The sequence below is a fragment of the Mustela nigripes genome, chromosome 7, assembly GCF_022355385.1.
Source record: "Mustela nigripes isolate SB6536 chromosome 7, MUSNIG.SB6536, whole genome shotgun sequence".
NCBI lineage: Eukaryota > Metazoa > Chordata > Mammalia > Carnivora > Mustelidae > Mustela > Mustela nigripes.
In genome coordinates, this window is record NC_081563.1 from 12,699,416 (window position 1) to 12,725,302 (window position 25,887).

Below are 25,887 nucleotides of genomic sequence, written 5' to 3' on the forward strand. Positions count from 1 at the left end.
ATATAAACAATCTTACAGAAATATCTGTGCATATTTGGGGAACTATCTCTGTCAGGCTTGGTTATCTTTTTTAAAATTTATTTATTTGACACACAGAGAGAAGGAAAGAGCAAGCACAAGCAGGGGGAGTGGCAGGAAGGGGAGAAACAGACTCCCCACTGAGCAAGGAGCCCAATGCTGCAGGACTTGATCCCAGGACCCTGGGATCATGACCTGAGCCAAAGGCAGCCACTTAACCAACTGAGCGACCCAGGCACCCCAAGGGTTGGTTATTTTCACAATGCATGTCTCATTAAATGAACTGAGTGGTTTTCCCATCCTTTTAAGGCTCTGAAATCACTGCTACTGCATGACAAATTAAATGTTTTTTCCAAGACAGAAAGAAGTAGAATTAAAGCTATTACAAAGTGGAGACTGCTTAAAAGTTAACTTCATAAAATCACTTAAATTACTTTCTTGTACACCAGTTTTTACAGGTTCACTATATCCTCCTGAATCAATTTTTCTGTAATTTTATTTTGCAAAACCTCACAGTTACTACAAAAGATTACTTTATGTTTTGTAAAATCCTCAACTATAGTCATGTCTCCTTCATGCAAATTCTATTTAATTAAACTTGGAAATATTTTCTTCAAAAACTAGATCTTTACTTTATCAGATCTAGATTTTCCTTAATGGGAATATTTTAATATTTATTCATATATATATTTTTAAGATTTTATTTATTTATTTGACAGAGAGAGAGAGAGATCACAAGTAGGCAGAGAGGAAGGGAAGCAGGCTCCCTGCTGAGCAGAGAGCACCATGTGGGGCTTGATCCCAGGACCCTGTGATCATTACCTGAGCCGAAGGCAGAGGCTTTAACCCACTGAGCCATCCAGGTGCCCCTATTCATATTTTTTATACAACAAATATAAAGGATATACAGTGGGTTTAGGGGTCAATCTTTTATTCTTTCTCTCGAACTGCAAGTTAAAAAAGCAATCAGAGGCTTCTACTTCTAGGAAAATGGAATAGATATACTTCTCCCTATTCCTCTTGCTGGGCAAAACTAAAAACTTTGGAAATTACATATATAACAAACATAAGACAACTCTGAATGAGAAGGCGACGGATTGGCCAGGGACCTTAGGACACAAGGAATGACATCATGATGAGTTCCCTGAGTTTTTGTTTTGCCTCAAATACACCAGACTTGGAGAAGACAGCAACTGGGGGAAACACAACAGGTGCAGGGGGAAAAAAGGGGCTAATGAAAGCTTGCTCTCTCTAGCCGAAGGACCAGAAAAAGGGCATCCTAACAAGAAAGAAAACTTTTAGACCGTAATACCAAATACCACAAAACAAAAAGCAAACCAAAACAAATGAACAAAAACAAACAAACAAAAAACAAACAAACAAAAAAAACCCCAACAACTGTGATGCTCCTTCTACTTTCTCAACAACACACACACTAGCAAAAGCCGAGCAGGTAGCCTGGACTTCCACCTTTTAAGGCCATAAGGAGCCCAACTGGGCTAGTGTCAGAGAATGCTATGTAGCCCAAATAGAGAGCCATGATAATGGTGTCAGTGGGGCCCACCTGGGAAGCCTAGATGTCTGATCAGGCAGTTACAGGGTGCTACTTACTCCCATTTTCCTTTGGGTAGTATTCCATGAGACCTTTTACCCCTGCCCAGAGAGGTAAAGTACACAGAAGCCACGTGGAACGCCAAAATTGCCACTCATCCCATGTGTCACTGAGGCTAAGGAAGGAGCTCTGGTCAAGTTCTAGACCTGAGTCTTTGCATCTACAGCCTAATACCCTATGGCATTTATTAGATCAAATCTGAAGAACATTTAACCTAAACAAATGCCTGAGACAGTATCAGCATGACAGTCATAATTACATAATATTCAACATCTGTTCTTTTAATAATCGAATGTTAATTTTGAATCTCTTAAGCAAGTCAAACAAAACTTAAAAATCCAAGCTAGTTCTCAAACTATTTAATAAGAGTCAATGTAGGGCGCCTGAGTGGCTCAGTGGGTTAAGGCCTCTGCCTTTGGCTCAGGTCAAGATCTCGGGGTCCTGGGATCAAGTCCCACATGGGGCTTTCTGCTCGGCAGGGAGCCTGCTTCCCCCCCCCCCACCCCACCCCTCACCCCCACCTCTCTGCCTACTTGTGATCTCTGTCTGTCAAATAAATAAATAAAATCTTTTAAAAAAAAACAAAAAACAAAACAAAGTCGATGTATATTAGTTTGTTGTTGCTTGTTGCTAACTTAAATTTCCTGGAATACCACCAAGCCATTATTTTCCCAAAAATTCTTTCTCTCCCACCCATTCTCTATTTCCTTCTCAATTACTGAGCAGTAATTTATTTATTGTAGGAAAACAGAGAGGACAAATTACCATTTGGTTTTCCCCGCATTAAATTCCTTTTTAGATACAGTTTTCATTAATGCCCAATAATGATCTTGCAATTAGCAGGCACTCAGATATCAGCTGACTGGTTTTAGTATCTTACCATGAAAACATGGTAGTTTTTCAAGTAAAACTGGGGGAGGAAGGTGCATGTATAAATGTGGTTAAGCTTTTTACAGTGAATGTGAGATTCTGTACTACACAGAAGATGGTGTGCTACCTGATGACGATGTTTTTTATTTGCTGTGTTTGGCCTGGGATTTGCAGTTTGCTACTAGGTTGCCATGGTAACATGCACCTGACAGATAGTGAAGGATCCTACTTTTTAAAATACAAATCACTCTGTAATTTAATGATAATGGATTTTAAAAAACACATATGAATGTCCTGAGAGTTAGACACAAGTTAATACAGTAAAATTGTTTCTAAAGGCTAAAGAGACACATAAATAGATGCAAAGAAAAATACCGCTAATATCTGAAATACAAAAGGGAAAAAAAATCTCCTCTGGGATTTTCAATACATTCATAAAGCTCTTCATTTGTTTATTTACAATAAAAAAAGTCAGAATTAAAGAATACATCTCTCTCTCACAGGAAGCAAATCAGAGCAGAATAGTAACACATATGTAACTATCAATAAAAAATAAGTTCAAGAAGGAAAATTGGTAACCAATTCATTACAGCAAGTAAGTGAATAGGAAATTTGATAGATCAAATACACTTCAACAGGATTATAAATGCCTAAATTTTAAATTTTATTGTGAGCCATCTAATAATTCATACTTCTCATTAATATCCAAGTAGGAACTAAGAGCAGTCAGAGCAGATGTAACAGAACTGTATAAACAGTAGGAAATAATGGTCAAAAATAAAGGCAAATTGCTGCCACATCTGAATCTGCTGTGGAGTGTGTTTATGGCATCTCCAACCCTGCCCCTCCCACCACCACCGACACACTCAGTTCTGCATTAAACGACCTCATTTTTATGTAGTGAACTAATTAAGCACATTGCTTGGGATATTACCATAAAATCCTAAGATGCAATACACAATAAATAATAGAGTTAAGTGAAAAAAATTCAAAAGTCCATCTATCAAACCATTCTAGATCAGCAAAACTGGGAAGCACTAAGCACAACATTCCAGATAATAAAATCTGAACACTCGGATTTGTGTTTTAATAACATTCCTGTGGCCTCAACCTAGAGGACAGATAAAACACAGTGAGTGTGAATAGGGCCAAAAGAGCCCAGCTACTAAGGGTGAGGGGGCACTAAAGGAAAGCAGTGACAGTATCAGGGATGAGAGGAACAGAAGAAACCAAGAGATTTAAAAGTATGGGAGAAATGGGAGTAGAATTAACATTTGTTAAATATCTACTTATTACATGCTTAGCTTTTGAGATAAACACTTTATCTCCTTTAATCCTCAACATCCTTCTAAGTACTGTCCTTATTTTACAAAAGGGGATATTGAGACTCAAGAAGACCTTTTGCCCAGATGCAAGTAGCTGTAACTTAGCAGAACTCATATCTAAACCCAGGTTTTTCAAAATCCAAAGTCAAACCTCTTCAACGCCCAGGTTCCTCCAGGCATGAACAACTAACTAAGCTTGTTTATAGGCAGTGAAATTGGCTATTAATTTATTCATCTTCTTATCTATCTTTCGTTAATGTATAAAACTACAAAAAGGACTGAAATGTGATGTGTCCTTCTAATGTTAGTATTTGAGCCAATTAAAACTTGGGGCTTTCAAAAACTTCATTTTGTGTTTCATATTTAGAAACAATCTTCACACAACGCTAAATGCCATAATAAGTACACAGTGCAGGTTTGGAAAGAAAAGGGGTAAATAATACATTTATTTTGTCTCGAAACACTGAGTTGGAAGTGTTTCTAGGATACTGAGAAGGAGTAAAATATACTCCGCAGTAAGGGTAGATTTGGGAGTGGTGCTGGAAAAGCTACAGAAATTATTTTGAATTTGGTCACCAGGGAAAGTATGTTAAATGAGAAAAGACATATCTCATTAACTAGTGAATCAAAATGCTAACATTAACAGAAGTGACTATAGTTGACCCTCAGTCACCTGGACTTACTAATGTGTGTGTACACAGAACTGTGAAATGCAACTAATTATGCCTTAAATATAATGCATACCATTATGGTAAAATTTTGAGTTTCTTGTTTATTGATTCTGAAAGTAAGTTAAATACAGCTTTGATTAATTTGTCTAACTTAGTTCTAAAAAACGGTAAGTGAACATTAAGGTAGGTTTTATATAAAATTCTACGTCTAGACACTCAGTAAAATAAACCTTTAGGGAATTTGTACTTACTTTTGTTGCCAACCTCAATACTAAATGCTTTATATTTATTATAGATTAAAATAGGGCTATAAATATTCTCCTGCCACCACACACACGTATTTAAGAATCCTGCTGTTAGGCATTAGGGCTATTTTCCTCCAATTACAGAAAAAGAACTAAAACTTAAAGAGGTGATACCAAAGAGCTCTGGGTCACGTAACAGTTGTTCTCTCACAGAAAAACGTGTTTTACAAGCAATATTCTAATGATCTCCAAATCTGATCTCCAGTCAGAAAAAGAAAGGTTGAATACATATTTCAACATAAAATGATCACTCTGTGTATTTCACACAGTACTAGAATGAGACAAAGGAAATCAAAGTAGAAGTTTTAATATGTTCCCTTCCACCCACACACCCAAGGAACTACTTACTACCTAACACCTGCAGGCCAATGCATATGCTATTGAATTTCTTTCTTTTATCTTTTTCTGTTATTGAATATTTTAGAAGACTATATATACAGCAGTTACCTAAAAGTTACGGAGTTTGGACTTTTTTTTTTTTTTTTTTTGCTTTGAATATACATTCCGAAATAGCTTGTCTTAAAACACCCGCTTTTAATCTCCTACTCATGAAATATACACGGAGTAAAAAGCGCTCGCGTAAAATCTGGCTCCAGGGTTTACACACAAAATCGTTCCTCTTTCCAGGAATCACCACAGTATTATCTCAAGTCTTATTGGTCCCACAGCCGTTTCTCTATCCTAGCCCTGCGTCCCGCAATTCCCAAACGGGATTCCTCCTCAGTTCATTTCCACAAGAAAAGAGGGAACAGAAATGCCATCACAAAACCTCCACAAACATTACAAACATTACAACTTAATTTTCCTACATAATACAACCGGCGTTGTCATGGCGCTGGGCTTTAACAACAAATCTAATTAAAGTGCTATTTGCATACATTCGTAAACAGACTAAGTTGCTGCTGGTGAGGTATCCGATTCGCTCTACGCGCCCGAGGTCCGAGCCCACTCTCCCACCACCGCATCCCCTCAAGCTATTCCTCTAAGCCGAGGGCCGGTAGGGGCCGGGCGCCGGGTCCCACAGCCCGAGCCGGACTGCCAGCCCCGCCGGCGGAGCCCGAGGAGGGCCCCAGCTGCCACGGGCAAGTTTCCCGCGGTTGAGGAGACCCGTGTCGCCCGCAGAGAAAGCCCGAAGATCCCCACCGGCGGGCTGGCCCGCTCGGGCCCGCGGGTACACCCGGGACACCGCCGCAGCTCCGGTGACCGAGCCGCCGCCAGGTGGGCTGGAGGGCTCCGGCTAAGGGGGCAGCGAGGGGATTGATCCGGAGCAAGGGAGAGCGACAGCGCGCGCCCTCACCTTACCTCGAACAAGTCCAAGTCTCCCCAAGGAACCCGATCGGGGCTGCTGTCTTGGGTAGCGGGGCGGCAAGGGCACCCTGGGGCGTCTCGGCCTCGGCTAGCCGCCGTTGGCCCGCGGGGAACCGCGCGCCCGCGGTGGGAGAAGGCAGGAGGCTGGCTGCCCCGGCGCCCACCGCCGGACACTCCGCGCCTGCGCCCCGCCCCCCCTCCCGCCGGAGCTCAGCGCGCGCGTGCGCGGTTCGGAGTTTTCGCGCCTCTAGAGTCTAAGAGGAGGGGCCGGAAGTGCCCCTCAGCCGACGGGGAAGCTGGTAGGCTCGCAGGGCTCTCGTCGGCGGGACGCGCGGGGCCGGGTGATTTGCCTAAGTGAAAGGGAAGAGAACTCGGAGCACCCCGGTAACAGTTCCAAGCATGCGTAGAACCGGGCGTCTGGAAGCCCGGAAAGCCTAGTGAGAGACTGCGGTCGCGGGAAGGGGGACGGTTACTTCCCGGAAGAGGCGGGGCCTCGGGGGAGGGAGCGCGGAATTAGAAGTGCTCCGGCGGCTGCCCGGGTCCGGGGGCTGCCGTCCTAGCGGTAGCCTTTGCTTAGGGAAAAAGGAAAGAGCACTTTTCCTTTTCTTTCGCTTAATTTTTTTTTTTTTTTTAGAAGAGAAAATTTGTAAACTTGGAGGCAGCAGTAGTTAGGATTCAGGCCAAACTGGTAAAAGACGGAGGGGCGTCTTCCAAAGCCGAGGAGAAAGGGGTGTCCGGGTAAGTCCGGCGGATTGTGGAGAGGCGGCCCCGACCCGTCCTTCCTCTGGCTCCTCTGAAAGGCTGGGTTGGGGGCGCTCCTCCGAACCCCGGTCAGCGGCTCGGCTGGGAGTACGGTGGGAGCGCCGCCTGGCCGCGGTCCGGCCGTGCTTGCTTGACCCCCGGCCGCCCGGCGCTCGCTCCTCTCCGCCGAGGCCGATGGCCCCTGGATGTTCTCCCGGGCACCCTGGGGGCGAACGGCCACGCCCCGGTCCGGGCCCAGGCAGGCGGAGACTAGCCGGGATGTTCCTTTTTCAGTGTTGTGCTCTGGACATACTTCCCTTAAGGCGTTGTGGTTATTTAGTCTTTCCCCCCGCGCCGGCCTCTACTGTAAATCCCTCCCCCTCAGTAAATACCGGAACTGACGAAGTTTTAAGTTTCTTGGCGTAGCGTTCAGTGCTGTTCTTCCCCAGACATTAACCGACCTCTCAGGTCTTTACACAGCTCTTTCACCGAGTACGTTAGTCCAATACTCAATTTCTTATATTCCACAGTCTTCCCTTGTAGGTGGGGGAACGTGGCATTTACCGCTGCGCTGCTTCACCCCCAAATAGATGACAATTGTCTGGGCTCCAGTAATGAATTCCTTCTGTGGAAGTGACCTTTTGCTTCTAAAGAGAATCAAATGTATCTTATTCCCATGGTGGCCCTTGCCATGGCACAGTGAAAAGTAGGACCTGGTCAAAACAGACAAAAACAGCACATCTAGTCTTAAGTGGTCCTTGTTGGTAAACAGTGGGGAACACTTGGGTGGTTTCTGGTCAATGTCGCTTCTTTTAGGAAGCCCTCCTTGGTGCTCAATATTAGGTAAGGTATTTATTTATGTAGTCCTGTAGCTTACGTTAACTTGGCCTGTCCTTGTCACGTTGTTGTAATTCTCTTTTCATCTCTTGTCTCACTTTGCCCTAATAAAATCCTTAAATGCAGGGCTTTATCACTCATTATTGTATCTAGCATCTAGAGTTCCTGGTGTACATAGTAGGTATTTAATAAACACTTAACTATAAGTCTGGCGTATATTATGCTTCAAAGTTTATGCTAAATTCATATGAAAATAAAACTGAAGAGAGAATAAAAAACCAGCATTAATTAGTGAGATTAGGTGGAAATCCCATACAGTCCAATCTTGAACTGAATTAAACCATTTACCTATCTTTATGTGAAAATAGTCTTGTAAGTGGGAGCTGGGAAACTTAAAATATTTCTCGTTTTGTTGTTAGTTTTTTCCTAATGTTTTTGCTTAAAACTGAAATAAAATTGGAAAACTGTTGGTTTAATAAAATGTGTATTTTTGCATAAATCAAACCACTGACCTCTTTTTATGTTCTTTAAAATTTGATTCATTAGTGGAATTAGCAAGGCTCTGTGCTTTTCTCACCTCATTCAGTTTTATAATTAACCAATAAAAGCTTATTAGCTTTTAAGGAAGTTTTAGGAGCATAAATTGATTTATGGGCACCATATGGTTACATCAAAGGATTTGTTTTATTTTAACCTGTAGTGAATTCTTGAGGGCTTTTTTAAACTAGAAATTTGTGTTCTTTCTGTCAAGCAGTAGTATCTAGAATAGACTGGTTTTATTTTAGTACAAGCTACCAAAATTGGTCAGGAGGTTCAAAGAATATCAGAATCCTATAGTTCATCTGGTTTAGTACCTCCCATTTTGTAGATGGGTTAAATGTCTTTCCAAGGTCATACAGCTTCAGTATTCTATCCAAGACCAAAATCCTAGGTTTCTAATTCCAAGTCTAATGCTTTTTCAGTAAACTAAATAAATTGAAGTCACTAATAGGTTATAAAGTTATTTACTGTGGGTTGTTATGACTTTGCTGATTCATATAAATATTCTTGTGTCACATTAATTCTTAAGAATTGTTAATATGTTAAGGCAACTTCTTTTTATATGTAATAATATACTGATGGCATGATCAGATTGATGTCAGTAAAAGTACTACATTATGAAGATGGGAGTAGAGACTCCCCACATCCCACACCACGATTTTTTCAAATTGTATCTTATTGAAAAATAAGAGAAAATTTTGCGTAGTTGTGAGAGACTTTGATATATGTTGTGTTTAATGATATATGTTGTGTTTAATGCAGAGCTATATTCAAGTAACCTCAAGCTGATGATCATGACCTCATTCATCTGTTCTATCTTCCAGTGTAGTTGTACTTGAATATCTTAAAAGCTGTGGCATTCTATCCCTTTTTGGAACATCATATGCTTTTACAATGTTACTGTTGAAGCTTAATGTACAGAGGAAGCACTGAAGCAAAGAAAATGGCAAGGAATGGAAAACAATAGATCCCAGGAATAGACATTTAGGAATAACTGCATTCTTAGAACATGATGTTATTTTTCATAAAATATACATTTTACATAATTTTGCCCTTTCTGGACTATTGGGTATTTTTAATATATTCTGTTCTTAGGAATGATTTTTCAACATGCATTCTAAATTTAACTGATTTAGATCATAGATCTAAATTTAACTGATTTAGATCATAGATCTAATGAAGATAATCCTAAAATAATATTTTAAAATAATGTATTACATGTAGAACCCTTACGTAATTTTATGTATTTTTTTTGTTTTTGTTTTGTAACTGGCTCTAAGATAGCACCATAAATGAAGAAGTAAATTAATATAATAAACAGAAGGAATAGATGCACATGTGACAAACAGGCAGATGATGATCTTAGTATGTTTTAGGTTTTTAAATAGGATTTTAGGCTTCTAGAAGGAGAATGATTGTGTAGGAGAGGAGGGTAGTAAAAAGTGGAAGCAGGGAGGCGATTTGGAAGACTGTTAAAGTTTGTCTATAGGCAACGCCAGAGTTCTATCAACTAGAAATGGGGATTTTGGGTATATCTTAAAGGTAGAGGATTTCCTGATGGAGAGGGCATTGGAGAGCTGAGTAAAAAGAAGAATCGAGCACTGCTAGGTTTATGGCCTAAGCAACTGGAAGTAAAACAGTTTTGAGGCGAGGTGGTGGAATCAGGAGTTAAATGCATATTATGCATCCCCATGAAGGTAGAGTAGGGAATTTGGTATTCTAGTTAACAGCCCAGGGAGATGTCAGGTAAGTGGGATAAGTAATAAGAGGGAGACTGGTGAAGAGCTCATTATAGAGTCTTCAAAGGAGACTCAACAAAAATGTCCTTTCCAGTGTAGTCTGCCTCTGCCTCTAAAAATATTCTTCCTCAAATCTTCCTGCTCACTTTGCAGTTCCCATGCCCACTCCCAACCCTTTTAATATGTTGCTTGGCATAGTTCTAATTTGTTATTTTTTAGTTAAAAACAGTGAAGGCTTTATAAAATCTTGTAATTGAAGAAGTTCTAACAAGTTCATTAGTGTAAAGTTAGAGAAAAAAGATTTTGGGGGGCATGTCATAGAAGCTAGCTCCTATTAAAATGTTCCCTTGATTCCTATCATTTAGAGAAAAAAGTGAGGAAAAAAATATTTCACAGTATCAGGAATTCTACCATGATGCTAATGAAAGAAACTGAGCCAAGCATTACTCTTCTATAGGTATGTTTGGGGAGCACAAAGAGACCCTCCTCTTTGAAATCCATTTCAATAGCTACATGGGGACTGTAGGGTAAAGTATCAAAGTCTTTTTAAAAGCTTTGAGATAGATTTTAAAATATGGTGACCAAAAAGATTGGCAATGAAAGAGACAGTTTTCTGGAAAATACAGCATCACTTAGGAAAAATGGAGAAGAAAACACTTTAGTTCAGATATAGTAACTCAAATTTTACTTTCTGGGAACCAACAGATAATTCTGTTGTTCTGTTTGCCTACATGGTTCATAACAGTTGTGTTTAAGTAACTGTGGTTACAACTTTGTAGCCTTCTCTCTCATTTTAATACAGGAAGAGCCAAAATGGGTGTCCTAGGTAGACATTACTGATAACTGTTCAGCTACCAGTGCTGGCGGTTCTGTAACCTAACTGTGGATGCTCGTTCTTTAAATCAGGTTTATGCTGCCAAAAGAAAATAAAATGGCATGAAGAATTAAGTTTTAAATGTAATAATCATGTTATATTAAAAATATTATTAGGTTGCCTGGGTACCTTAGTGGGTTAAACATCTGCCTTTGGCTCAGGTCACCTATCCCAGGGGCTTGCAATGGAGCCTCTAATCTGGCTCCCTGCTCAGCAGGGAGTCTGCTTCTCCCACTGCCCCTCCCCCCTGTTCCTGTACCCTCTCCCCCTGCCCCAATAAATAAATAAAATCTTTATAAAACATTATTTATGGGCTTAGTTGAAAGCCCTCTTGGTCTTGCTTAAGGGATCCAATCTGTGGAATTTTAATGTTTTAATAGAATCAGTTGTAGTCTTATTTTTTCTCATGCTTGGCAGCCCTAGTGAATAATATTTCATTAAATTCTTTAAAAAAATGTTCCTAATATGCTTGAAATATTTAGAGGACTACAGTTTGTAAAATCAAGACTCTACCTCATCAGTGGCTCTCATTTTTTTTCTACAACCTTCAGAAGGAATATAATCTGCATTCCAGTCCTTTACATAAATGTGGTTTATCTGTGCCATCATAAACAACACTGCACCAGATGGGAATCTTCAGTCATTATTACTTACTTAGATATGTGTAGTCAACTCATGTCATGAAGCATTAGAGATAAGACTGGAAGGAAGGAACCTGTGAGCAGGAAAGGCCAGAGGGAAAAATGATCCTTGTTTAAGTCCACATGACTAGCTCCTAGAGAATCTGATGAAAACCGGAGAATGTGAATCACTCATCCCTAGAAGAGCCATACTCAAGTCAGATTTGATACGAGGTACTTACAAATTTGCAGAACCTTGCTTTTTAATTTGACCCATAAACTATAGTCATATTTGATCTCTTAATATTTAGGCAAGAAATAAACCACCTAAAGATTTCTAGTTTTATTTCCCCAAACTTTATAGATTTTTTTTTAAAGATTTTATTTTTTATTTGACAGATAGAGATCACATGTAGGCCGACTGATGGGCAGAGAGAAGGGGAAACATGCTCCCCGCTGAGCAGAGAGCCCCATGCTGGGCTCAATCCCAGGACCCCTGAGATCATGACCTGAGCAGAAGGCTGAGGCTTAATCCACTGAGCCACCCAGGTGCCCCTATTTCCCCAACCTTTTACAGATACTTTTTTTTGAACTTTTTTTAAATTTGAAGAATAATGTATGCATATGATTATTAAAAAAACAAAGGTGTGTACTTTGAAGAGTAATTCTTCTTCCCCTTCCTAAACTATAGTCATCCCTGATACATAACCTATTTTTCATTTGAAAAATGAAAACCTCTTTTCATTTTAAAACTTGGGAGACTATACAAGTAGATCTATCCCATTTTTTTTTTCTGTTCTTTTTGAACGTGCCATAATTTATTAAGGTACTCCTTGGTGGACATTTGTTTCTTCTTATTGTTTTACTATTGTAAACAATGCTACAGTTGATATCCTTTTATATAAATCTCACAGCTCTAAGAGCATATCTTAAATTCCTGGGAGAGCTTTTGCTAATCAGAAGATAACCTGCATTTAAAATTTTGACAGCTAGAGTCAGGGTCATATTTAAATGAAATATAACTTTCCTCCAGAGAGAGAAATTGCAGAATTTCCTTCAGTAACCATCCATTCTGGTACACTCAACTTGAATCACAAATAAAAGGAAAGCAAAACTGTAAACAAAAATGTCCCTCCCAAACTTTCTACTTCTGAATTTTATACATTCTGATATTTAAGACTATGAAAGTCTTATTTCCTTTCATAATAACTTAGAAAATACATGTGTCTCCACTCTGTCCAGAATTAACTACAACTTTTCACATTAACAGAGATAAAACCTTATCTTCGAATCAATGCCACAATGCAACATTGAACCAGTGGGGCTGCTTATGTGAAATAAACTACCTAATTCCTTATACTTTGCATTTAACGATGTGTATTTTTTCTTTGTAAAGTGACATATCAGCAAATATTGGATCAATTCTTCATTAAAAAAATTAATACACAAAATACTACTAAAAGTGGCCCTGGCCACAATATAAAATTAAGATTCAGAAAAGTGCAGAGACAATAACAACAGCCCAGCATTTGTTTTCTTTGCAACTATGTATAATTTGAGAAAATTTGCTTTTGCTGTGGAATCTGTTAAAGGAACAGACAACACGGTATTTTTTATTTAGAATGGGTTTGCATTGGTTTGTGTTTTGCATAGTGATAGGCTTTTGTAGTATTTTTTGTATGCTACCTGTGTTTCTGGAATGAATTAAGGTCATTATTCAGAGGATGATAATCTCAATTATGTTTATAGAGTGAGACTGAATCATCATTGCAAATACTACATAATACGCTCATCAAATAATAACAAAGTAAGAGAAAAACAGATATAGGTGTTTAATAAGGAAAAAATAGACGATAGAAAATACCAAAGCAGGTTAGAATAGCAGGGTTTAAGTCAATTTTGGTTTTAAAATGCCTTGTAAAACTGAAGAGTTTAAAAGTTTTCTTTCAATAGTGGCAGTATAGGTGATTTTAAATTTTTTTGTTCTTTCAAAGATTTTTTTTTTAAATTTTCTACGATAAACATGTATGACTTTGCAATTTGAAAAGCCAACTTTATAAAAAGATAATTTCATATGCCTCCAACTCCATTTTATGCCCCCCCCATTTTCCATTGACCTAGTGTTTTTGCCTTAATTTACTTATTTGCATGCTTCTTTGCATTTGTTTTCTTGTATTTCCTGATTATGATAGAATACTAGTCCTATTCTTGCTTTAGGTATGTAAATCAAGGAATGAATTCTCAAGAAGACAAATATGATTTATAGCATCATCGCTGGTACCCATCTCTGCATTTGTTATTGCTTGTTAACAGCTGGAACAAAGCCAATTACTACCATTTGGGTTTTTTTTTTTCCCTTTTATCTTCTAAATTTCATGCAATCTTAATATAGCCATGTAAGAAACGTTATTCTCAACCACTGCTAAAGAGAACATAGACAAGAAGAGAGAATGAGGAGGGATAAGACCATTGACATTTGGATTCCATTAAATTTAAAAATAACGTTATTTTTCAGTACTCCAAAGAAACACGTATTTGGTGAGGAGTGGATTTTTAAGGACAAATCCAGCATGGTACCATTTGCAAATAACTTAATCCATTAGTTGCATCAGTATTTTCGTAGCTAGTAGGGAAATTACCACCACTGTTAAGGTTTCAGATGTTCTTGAAGCATTCCAAAAAGCTGAAGGAAATAAGGAGAGTTCTCTATTTGTGAATTATCCTAAACAAACATAGAATATATTCTGTGAATTTCTGTTCTGAGCTCCTGTGTCTTTAACAGTCCATATTATGAAGTGTGTTTCAGATAACAGCAGGCGATCACCAGAATGGGCGTGAATGACTTATGGCCAATTTTGGAGCCTGTAAAGCAGCACCTCCAGTTGCATAATCTCTGTGGGAAAACCATTGCAGTTGATCTGAGTCTCTGGGTATGTGAAGCACAGACAGTCAAAAAAATGATTGGAACCGTCATGAAGCCCCACCTCAGGTATAGTAAATGTTCTTAGGACATAGATGTATAATTGCATAAGCAGGTCATGTCTTGGTTTGTTTCTTTGTTGTTGCTATCCATTTTGGAATTTTAAAATATGTTGCTAACATGTCGGTCTCTGCCATCTCTAATAAATCGATGGCTCACACATTTGAGCTCCAGATTCATAGACCTAGCTGCCTAATTCCCATATACACTAGGATGCTTTGGTGACTAGAAGCCAGAAATTTGGGAGCCATTCTCTGTGTGGCCCCACCTTGCATCCAGTATATCAGGGAGTCTTGTCAGTTCTAATATTCCTTGTGTTAAGAAACTTCTGTCAGCGCCCAGAGGGAGGACCTCAGTGTGTGGCACCATCATCTCTCATCTGTACTGAAATGTCTTGCATGAGTTTTCCTTCCTCAGCTCCTGGCCTCCTCCTCCTCTAAACTGTTTTCCATGTAGCACTTAGAACCATCATAAATCTCTCCTGCTTAAAAACATTCCGTGGTTTCTCAGTTCACTGAAAACAGAATATGAATACATAAAATGTGTTTCCCTGTAACCTTTTTGGTAATCGTCTGATGTTCTTGCCATTATGTCGTATTGCTATGTTGACTTTTGCCATCAGCATCTGATTATTAATGGTTTACTGATTTTTATATTTAAGGAACTTATTTTTTCGTATCTCCTGTTTAACACTGATGGATGTAAAACTGGTGTTCGTTATGGAAGGGGAGCCCCCAAAGCTGAAAGCTGATGTCATAAGCAGGAGGAATCAGATTCGATATGGGCCTTCAGGAAAAACATGGTCTCAGAGAACAGGGAGATCACATTTTAAATCAGTTTTAAAAGAGGTGAGTGTTTAGATACGATTTAATAATTCTGATTTGAGTTAGAGAATGCATTTTATTCTGATAAAGGTTGTTATATCATAATCTTTAATACTCACTAAACTTAATATAACTAGAAGGCCAGTGGGGATATAGAAGAGAGTTTATATTCTGTAGTGAAACTCACCCAAGTTCAAGCCTGGCTTTGGCATATGGAAATTCTGAGATGTTGAGCAAGGTTTTTAAATTATATCTGCTTTACTTCCTAACCTGTGCAATGAGGATAGTAACACTTTGCAGGAATGTGGTGAAAATTAAAAAAAAATAAAAAATAAAAAAAATATATATATATATAATCTCCAATATCTAACTCAACTACTACATAGTAGGGAGTTGATATATGTTACCCGTTATGACATCTTCAGCACTTAAAGAATTTCCTCGAATAGAGATCTAATGAGCTCATACTTCACTCATTCATTGGGAGTGAGAATTTTTTTTTTAAAGATTTTATTTATCTATTTGACAGAGATCACAAGTAGGCAGAGAGGCAGGCAGAGAGAGAGGAAGGGAGGCAGGCTCCCCACTGAGCAGAGAGCCCGATGCATGGCTCAATCCCAGGACCATGACCTGAGCCGAAGGCAGAGGCTTTAACCCACTGAGCCACCCAGGTACCTCGAGAGAGAGAGAATCATAAGGTGGCTTCCTGTCCAGCACAAAGCCCACAACCCTGAGATCATGACCTGGGCTGAAAACAAAAGTCTGTTTAATTGACTGAGCCACCCAAGGTGTCCTCACACATGATTTTTATCTTGGACATTTAACTTCGCATATAGGACCCATGTCTCCCTTTTGCCACATTCTATCCAAATCTATAACTTGTAATGGTGGTGTAACACGTATGAAATACTACAGAAAACTATGAAATCCTCCCCCCATGATTGCATATATGTTTGCTTTTCATTCTCTATTATTTGTGAAATTATGATGAAGATTTTTTTGTGTACATAGCTTTTTCTTGTGACTTGGGTTGTTAAGGTAAATTGCCCAAAGTGGGATGGATAGACCAAAGTTTGGGAATGATTTTATAGTTCTTGCCAATCACTTTCACCAGCACAGATCTGACATGTGCAATTTCAGTATGCCTGAAAAACATTGGGTGCTAGGATGCTTATCTTTGTATTATTTCATATACAAAAACAAAGTTATTTGTTTATATAATACATATAAATACATATAATACATACTTAATGTGTATTGGTCTTTTAATGGTAAGGTTAAACATTTTAGGTTTTAGTGTCTCAGTTGATAAAGGGCCATTGTCCTTGCCTGACAAATCTTTTGAGGTTTTAATTTGTTGTTGTTATTCGAGTTCTTTATGTTAAAGATATATACTTCTATTATATTTGCTTTTAACTCATATCTCCATTTTTCTTTTCTTTCTTTCTTTTTTTAAAAGATTTTATTTATTTGACAGGGAGAGAGAGGGGGAGAGCACAAGCAGGGGGAGTAGCAGGCAAAGGAAGAGAGAGAAGCAAGCTCCCAGCTGAGCAGGGAGCCTGATGTAAGGCTTGAACCCAGGACCCTGGGATCATGACCTGAGCCAAAGGCAGATGCTTAACCAACTGAACCACCCAGGCGTTCCATTTTTCTTTTTAATTGTGGTTAAAATTTTCATTTCTTTTAAAAGATATTACATAAAATAATAATCATTTTTCTCTTGAAATTTTATTTTCTATTTGTAATGTGATCTTAAAAAATAGTTTCCAATTAGTGATCTTTCCACCATAATGACTATCAGTAGTTGAAGAAAGTATCTGTACTAGATTCTAATTATTTCTTACATTGTCTGTTCCTGGAAATATCTATGGTCCACATACTGAGGGCATGAAATAGCCAGTATAAAGTAACAAGATGTTCATGTCTTCTTGAGAAAATTGCTCCGTTTCTTTTTCTTTATTGTAGTAGTTGTAGTAATTGTGGTGTTCCTAAGCATTTTGTGTCACTGTTCAGTGTTGCCTGAATGAATAAAAAATTCATTTTCATTTATCTGTACTTTTAGTTACTACGCCGTACTTCTTGCTAACCCACTGCCATCTTTTAGGTATAAGGATGAAACAAAATTGGTTTTCCTCTAATACCACCCCACATGATAGACTTAGGGTAGGCAAATTTATAACCAGCCTCATCTCCAATTCTGTGCTGGTTTTTGAAGAGTTGGAATGACAAATAATGCAGGCATCTGAAATAAGTTCCAAACTCTCTTGTTTATTAGCTTTCTTCCTTCCTTCCTTCCTTTCTTTCTTTCATTTTTAAGATTTTATTTATTTATTTAACGATGAGAGAGAGAAGGATCTCAAACAGGGGAGAGGCAATGGGGAGAGAGAAGTAGCCTCCTCGCTGAGCAGGGAGCTGGACGTGAGGCTTGATCCTGAGCTGAAGGCAGATGCTTAGCCAGCTGAGCCGCCCAGGTGCCCCTGGAAGGATATTTCTTACCTAGAGGAAGGCAGAAATATCAAAACTATCTCCCTAAAGTCACCCAGCCAGAGACCTGGAAAGTACCTTCTTTTTTCCCCCCACCATAGTACTTTGCTTTTTGAATCCTGTCTGCCTTGGGCAACATCTGGCAGAGGTTTTTCTTATGTAATAATCATGCAAGCAGTCAGTTAAAGCAAAACATGATATTTACAGCATCATTCTCTAGAAACTACAGGTTAAAAGCCTCTTTTCCTCGCCATTCCCAGTATTTCTCATTGTAAAGTGCATGAGTGACAAGCAAGAGTGCCTTAGGCTGTAAGGCTAGACTACAAGCTGTTCTTCTGGGTTCAACTCGTAACACAAAGGAAACTCACTGAGGATTATTTATTAATCAGCACATGGCTAGAACCACCTTGCATAGCCATTTGACCTCAGGGAACAAATCAACAACTGGTCCCTATGTGCTTTCCCACAACATGAGAGTTTCCTTATATGGACATGATAGAGAAAAAGAAGAAAACTGTAAGGTCTCAAATAAAATTTGATAACAGCATCTTTGGAAGAGTTCATATTAAGTTGACCATCATGTGAGAGGAATTTTTGTAGTTTTGCAGATGTAAACCTTAATGTAATTAATAACCATTTAAAGATTTTTTTTAAATCTTGAGATAACATTGAACAAAACAGTGAAAATTGAATATTTAATGTTTTTTCTAAAATGCAGCTTATTAAAAAGATTTTATTTCTTAGAGAGAATGAGTGGGGGTAGGTGCGGGGAGCAAAGGAGGAGGGAGAAGCAGACTCTCTGCTAAGCAGGAAACCCAACTTGGGGCTCAATTTCAGGGCCCTGAGATCCTGACCTGAGCTGAAGGCAAATAGTTAACCAACTGAATCTCCCGGGCGTCCCCAAAATGTAATTTTTAAATTAATTTTTAATTGAATGTGGATTGCTTTTCAATTGCCATTTTTAAAGCTTTCGTTATGGAAATTTTTAAATCAATATAAAAGTAACCCATCATCAATCTTGACCAATTAACAGCTCTTAGCCAATCTTGTTTTATCTGTGTCCCCACTCACTCCCTACTCCCATGTCATTCTGAAGCAAATCCCACACCTAATATTGCCTCAGTTTCAGTATTTCAATATCTATGTCAAAAAATAAGGACTCTTTAAAAATAAATATAAACATAACCAAACTACATTTCTTATTATCACTCTTTAATGCCATAAAGTATTCAGTATTCAGATTTCCAATCATTTCTTAAATATCACAATTTGTAAAACACCTAAATAGTTAACAATTAATATTTATAACACAGAAGTCATTTACTAACACTGGAAAAAATAGCAGTAAAATGGTGTTCTTAGATTTCTTGCATCTGTCTTTTCTTTTCAGTGCCTCGATATGCTGGATTGCTTAGGAATTCCCTGGGTCCAAGCTGCTGGGGAAGCGGAAGCCATGTGTGCTTATCTTAATGCCAGTGGTTACGTAGACGGCTGCCTCACTGATGATGGGGATGCTTTCCTCTATGGCGCCCAGACTGTTTATAGGAATTTCACTATGAATACCAAGGTACTTTTCTTTCTCATTTTCAGCATTTGTCCCACAGAGTACCTTTTGAAAAACGATTATTAAATGGTGTAAAATACTTACCATAATGCCTGGCACATAACAATTGCAAAATGAAATGAAATGTGGTTACAAATATGACACATAGTCCATTTTCTCTGAAAAGTGGATTTCTCTTTTAAGAGCTTGATTTGTTTCACATGATTTAATTCTAAGTCAGTTTTGATAATGTATTATAAAAATGCATATGAAATGTCTTGCTTTGACCCAGAATTTCCATTTTTAGTAATTTATCCTCAAAAACACCTGTAAATATGCAAGAAGAGATGTACAAGGATGTTAATTGCAGCATTGTTAGTAAGTAAAGAAAATGAGGCAAACAGCCTGAGTGCCCTTTTTTTTTTTTTTTTTTAGATTTTATTTATTTATTTGAGAGAGAGAGAGCACGTGCATGAGCAGGGGGAAGAGCTGAGCCCAGAACCTGACACTGGGCTTAATCCTAGGACCCTGAGATCATGGCCTAAGCTGAGGTCAGTTGCTTACCTGACTGAGCCACTCAGGCACTTCTCAAATGCCCATTTCTAGGGAATGATTAAACACAGCCGTGGTTCTCAGTTAGAGAGGTATTGCCAGCAGAAATTTTGGTTGTAACTATTCAAAGCTGGGCAAGGAAGATTATATTGACATTTGGTAGACTGGAGCCAGGAAAGCTAAACCTCTTGCCAGATGATTCTCTTATCTCTCTGAAAATGCTAATAGTGTTCCCACTGAGACACATTGCCTCAGAGTCCATTTTATTAGTAGCAAGCAGTCATTAAAAAGATAATATTGGAGCACCTGGGTGACTGAGTTGGTTAAGCAGCTGACTCTTGATCCCAGCTCAGGTCTTGATCATTAAAAAAAAAGATATGTATTATTGATATTAAAGATGTATTAGTGACCAAAAAATGTTACAAAATAGTACTTTTATATAATTCTAAATTCAGCCAATAATAATAAATATTTGCATATATATGTCAAAGTGTTTTTTGGAAGAATATTCATGAGAGGGAGGCAAACCATAAGAGACACTGAACTCTAGGAAACAAACAGATTTGCTGGAGGAGAGGTGGGTTGGAGGGAAGGGTTAGTTGGGTGATGGGCATTACGGTGGGCACTTGATGGAATGAGCACTAGGTGTTATATGTAACTGATGGATCACTAAATTCTATCTCTGAACTAATAAAAAAAAGAATATGCACTATAGTGTTAATAAGAGTATAATGGTTAACTTTAGATGTTGCAATTACAGAGAATGTTTACTTTTTACAATATTCACTTTACAGGGTCTAATTCTGTAGGATGAAAATTTTTTGTAGACATCAAAAAATAATGAAGAGGAAAATTTTGACTATTATAGATTGTTTTTCAAGCCAGTTTTTGAAACTATGACTTTATTTCCAGATATTGAAGTGTTATGTTCTGTGAAGATTCTGGTGATCAGGATAATTTTTTTTCCCCCTATTTTAGCTTTTAGGAATAATTAAGCATTTAGAGACAAATTCTTTTTTATAATGTTTAATCTACAAATGTTTACTTTTTTCTAGGATCCACATGTTGATTGTTATACAATGTCGTCTATTGAGAGTAAACTAGGTTTAGATAGAGATGCTCTGGTTGGACTAGCTATACTACTGGGCTGTGATTATCTTCCAAAGGTATGCTTAGATTGTTGTATTTACTTACTAGTCATAATGTGTCTTTTTTGATACCTTACATGCTGTATAAATATAAAAATAATATAGCTATCTGATTAAGAACCTAATTTAGAGTATAATTTTAGGCATAATAAACAATTTGCTAAAGAAAATAATCAGCATTTCAAGTGACATTTAAAAAACTGGCTCATTGTGACACTGAATTATAAATTAAAATGGAATAATAACTAGGCCCACAACTTACATGTCAGTAAACCATTACTCTAAACTAAGAGAATGACATTCAAGTTTTACTACCATTTAAAAAAATACAGGAATTATTCTTTTCTTGTGTCATGCCAGTATTAATTTCTATCACTGTTTTGTCTGTTTTTTGGTTTTCAATCTTCCTTGCAGCTTTCCAGCTGTGCACATGCTCAGTATTCTTACTGTTGCTAGGCAACATGATTATTGGGGTAAGCCATTCATCCTTCCTTGCCTCTTAGCATTGAATTGAGTTTTGTTCATGAAAACATTTTATTTAAGATGCAAAGTAAAGTACCCTGTAACAAATAGGTCTGCTAATAGGTGAGTGATAAATTAAGAATTATAAGGAGAGGGGGTGGGAGGGATGGGGTGACTGGGTGATGGACATTGGGAAGGGTATGTGCTATAGTGAGTGCTATGAAATGTGTAAGACTGATGAATCACAGACCTGTACCCCTGAAGCAAATAGTATATTGTATGTTAAAAAAAAAATTACAAGGCAAACCCCATTCTTAAATATATTTAAAAGTATGGAATGCCTTGAATTGTAGTTCTTATTATGTCGTCCCTTCATTAGGTCCCTACTGATCATCTCTATGTTCTTATTAAATCCTTCATTATACTATTATTCTATCCCCAGGAGAAGTCTAACAAGGATGACATCTCTATGTTTTTTCATCAGAGTTTAGGAGAGAGGAAAAAATAGCAGGATAGTAAAATTATTAGCCATCATTTCTAACTTATGTCATCAGTGACCAGAGAGAGAAAATGACTTTATTTAGCTAATAAGAAAAGGAAACACAGGAGGAGGGAAACCTTTAAATAAAGCAAAAGTAATTATTTTATTATAATGCTTATTCTGAAATAGAAGATTCTTATTTCCCACATGTAATTATATCATAATTAAAGTTTAGAAACAGCCAAATGTTAAATGTAAGAAAAAACTTGCAAAATTAAACTCACAGAAACCAATTTTAGCTACAGGGGTGTTACATTATGTATTATTAACCTTAGCTGTTTTGACATTTTCTATCCTTTGTAACGAAACTGGTATCTGTTTATTTTGTTCTACTTAAAGATTTTTACCACTTATGGACTAACATGATTTACCTTTAAAAACTTAACATGTAGCTAAATGCTAATATAAGAAGGGTGTTATACAAAATGTCTAGCAATGTGTATGCCTAAAACGTGGGCTGTAACCATGAAACAAGACTTCTGGGTCCGCTGTCATGCCAGGTGCTACCCTGTTGGTAGCTGATCCTGAGTGTACGGGGATTGGGAAGGGGATTCAGGCTGGAGGGAGATCCCTTTGCCAGCAAGCCCTTAGGATGCTTGTTTAGTGACTTTCCTAACCAATTTGGAAATACTTTAGCAACTGGTATGTCTGTCCCAGTACATATTGGCTAAGTAACAGCCCTGCTTCTACGGATATATTCATAAACCAGAAGACTCAAACCAGAAATTGTCATGCAAATACACATACATTAACATTTGTGTGTGTGTGTTGGCAACTTAACACTTGTTTTCATTTTTCTTAAATTATTAATTTCAAGAGTTAACTTGGAACTCTTCTTTGTTCTCTTTTGATGCCTGGCTGTATATTAAGTGTTCATCTAAGTGAGTGGACATGCTTTTTCTGATTACAAATATAACCTGAAGTTAGGTCAAATTAAAAGACTATCAAAATAATTAATGTAAAAAGTGAAAGCGCTTTAAAGTTCTGTTCCTCCCTCCCTTAAAATAAACACTGTCAGTGATTTAGTATATAATCCTGTGACTTTGGGATTTGCACAGATTAACAATATCATAGTCATTTTACTTACAAATCTATTTGGTGGGCTATTCTGCAATTATTATTTGACGTGTGGCAAGGTATCTTACACATCTTTTTTCTGTGACTACATAGTTGCCTTATTCTGTCAGCTGCACAACCTCCCATTGAATGGACATGTCATGCTCTATTTCTCCGTTCCCCAGTGACTAAAATTTGCATTTCTTTTCCGCTTTCTGAAAGGGAGTCCCTGGAGTTGGCAAAGAGCGAGCATTAAAGCTTATACAGACTTTGAAAGGGCAAAGTCTACTTCAAAGGTAACTAAAAATGACTCTCGTGACATTAGACATTTATTTTTGTTGAACTGAATAGTGACATTACAAAAAGTATTATACAAAACGTATTATATTACAAAAAGCATATATATTCAACTCAGTTGTATTATATAATTTTTTATTTTTATTATATTTTTTGTGGGGGTAAGAGGGAGAGAGAATCCTAAGCAGGCTCCATGCCCAGCGCAGAGCCCCACGTGGGACTTGATCTCACAACCCCAAGATCATGACCTGAGCCCACATCAAGAGTCGGGCGCTTAACCAGTTGAGCCCCCAGGCACATCCTAGGTTTTAGATTTTTAAATTCCTCTATATTTTCATTTAAAGTCGCTGATTTTTTTTTAAGATGTTATTTATTTATTGGTTTATTTATTTATTTGAGAGAGAGGACATGTGTCAGCATGAGTGGTGGGAGGGGCAGAAAGAGAGAGAGAAACAGAGTATCAAGCAGACTCCACTCTGAGCACAGAGGCTGACATGGGGCTTCATCTCACTACCCTGAGATCATGGCCTAAGCCAAAACTGGAAGCTATTGCTCAACTGACTAAGCCATTCAGGCGCCCCTAAAATCACTGATTTTGAGGATGGCTGACTGGCTCAGTCAGTGGAGCATGCTTTGATTTTGGAGTTGTGGGCTCAAGCCTCATGTTGGGTGTAGAGATTACTTAAAATCTTTATAAAATGGCTTTTTTAAAGATTTTTTATTTTTTATATATTTTAGAGAGAGTGTGTGTGGAAGTGGGGAGGGGTCAGAGGGAGAGAGGGAGAGAATCTCAAGCAGACTCCCCACTGAGCGTGGTGTTCCACGTGGGGCTCAATCTCACAACCCTGAGATCATGTCCTGAGCCGAAGTCAAGAGTCGGAGGTTTAGCCAACTAAGCTACCCAGGCACCCCCCCAAATGAAATCTTTAAAATAATAACAATAAAATAAAAACTTTTTTTTTTAATTATGAGATTTCCAAAGAAAAGATAAGAATATACATCCTAAACCATACTGTATTTTTTTTCACTATTAGGTCACTACATACAGAAGTAGTAAGACGCCAAATGTGTTTTTTATAACCATGTGCTTTTACCACAGGCTATTTTAGACTGTTTTACCACCAAGGTAAATATAACCATAAAATAATTTTACATTTAAAACTTTATATTTAAAATTATTTTTGATATAAAATATTTTGATATCATATTTATTCTCTGTAAGTGAAATGCCTGACATATTGTAAGTATTTAAATACATATAACACTTGATCACAATTTTTACTTGAATGCCCTTTGTTCTGGAGCCACGTATTTAGTAATACATTCTAATTAATTTAGACTGTGCAATTTAAGGATTCAAAAAAGGTAAGGTATGGAATATATGGTAGTTTACCAACTGTGCTATTTAGTTTTGAAAGAATGTGAATATATTTACTTAATGAAAGCAATGGTTTGTGTTAATGTTAATTATGAATTAATATTAATGATAATAAAGTATGGAGTGAATAAGAAGGAGCTCTTTCAGATATAAAGCTACTGATAGATCTAAGACTTTAATGAATATGTTGCTGGTATTAGTGAGCACTGTGCCAAAGCCGGAAAAAAAGCTATACTTTGTCATGGAATCATTTGGGAATTGTGAAGAATAATGTGAAGAATGAAAAGAAGGTATGCGACTTGGCTGACTACAAATCATCCTTACCGACGTAGTGTCAGCAAATATGTGCTTTTGGCAACATTTTATGAAATGTTTGAACATTTGAAAAGAATAAAATTACCTTTCTTATTATCATTATATATCATTCTAATTTTAATATAGACTGACTTTCCCCCTTTTTCTCCCACATTTAAAGTTCTATTTATTTATCCAGCATCTATTAATGCTTCATTTTTAGCAAGCTCATACTTGATCTTTATAGTAAATGGGACAGAAATTCCAAAAGCCAACTAATAACTCCTAGTACCAGACACTGCACAATGAACTCAAGAGGTAATTTACTTTTTTGTTAGACCTTTAACTTCTGTAAGTGGAGAAACATAATTCAGAGCCATTTGTTTTTATGGGGAATACTTAATTATCCCCTTAATTATTCCCTTGGTGGCTTTATGTTGCCTTGAACTTTAGCCAAAAATAAAATTAACGTTTATTTAGTAGAAACCTTAACAGATACACATTTTCCTTAAAATCGTTCGTTAAACAGGCAGTGTTTTACGGTTTGCATAAGAGATTAAGGAAATGATCATTTCAGGTGATCTAGATTTTTTTAAGTTTTTACTTAGAAACTTAATGTTCTATTTAGTTGTATAGTTTACCCTTCACCCCTATTCCTGATATGGGAAAATGTTCACGTACATCATTCTATTTGTTTCGTACTCACACAGAAAAAAGACATAAATACAAGTCATTCTCCTTACATCTTGCTGCCTAACTTAAGATTCTCTAAAAAGAAAACACCCCCAAACTGAATGAATATATGAATATATACATATGGGTACATGAATATACGAGTATATACATACGAGTACATGAAGATACGAGT

General features: G+C 37.6%; 2 protein-coding genes across 4 annotated transcripts in view; one reads left to right on the forward strand and one right to left on the reverse strand.

Annotated features, from left to right (window-relative positions):
- The window catches only part of SMC6 (structural maintenance of chromosomes 6), a 75,819-nt gene extending 69,528 nt beyond the window's left edge, over positions 1-6,291 (reverse strand). The window contains exon 1 of one of the 2 annotated variants that reach the window (XM_059405181.1): positions 6,104-6,289. The gene's annotated coding sequence lies outside the window, so the exon portion shown is untranslated. Of the gene's footprint in view, positions 1-6,103 lie in introns of both variants that reach the window. The other variant, XM_059405182.1, reaches the window with a different exon arrangement.
- Positions 6,292-6,328: 37 nt separating this feature from the next.
- Positions 6,329-25,887, forward strand: part of GEN1 (GEN1 Holliday junction 5' flap endonuclease) — a 33,167-nt gene continuing 13,608 nt past the window's right edge. Inside the window, exons 1-7 of one of the 2 annotated variants that reach the window (XM_059405184.1) lie at positions 6,329-6,546; positions 6,744-6,847; positions 14,257-14,449; positions 15,102-15,288; positions 19,139-19,315; positions 20,899-21,009; positions 23,273-23,346. In XM_059405184.1, coding sequence (XP_059261167.1) covers positions 14,289-14,449; positions 15,102-15,288; positions 19,139-19,315; positions 20,899-21,009; positions 23,273-23,346 — 710 coding nt within the window. In that variant the 5' untranslated portion in view covers positions 6,329-6,546; positions 6,744-6,847; positions 14,257-14,288. The other variant, XM_059405183.1, reaches the window with a different exon arrangement.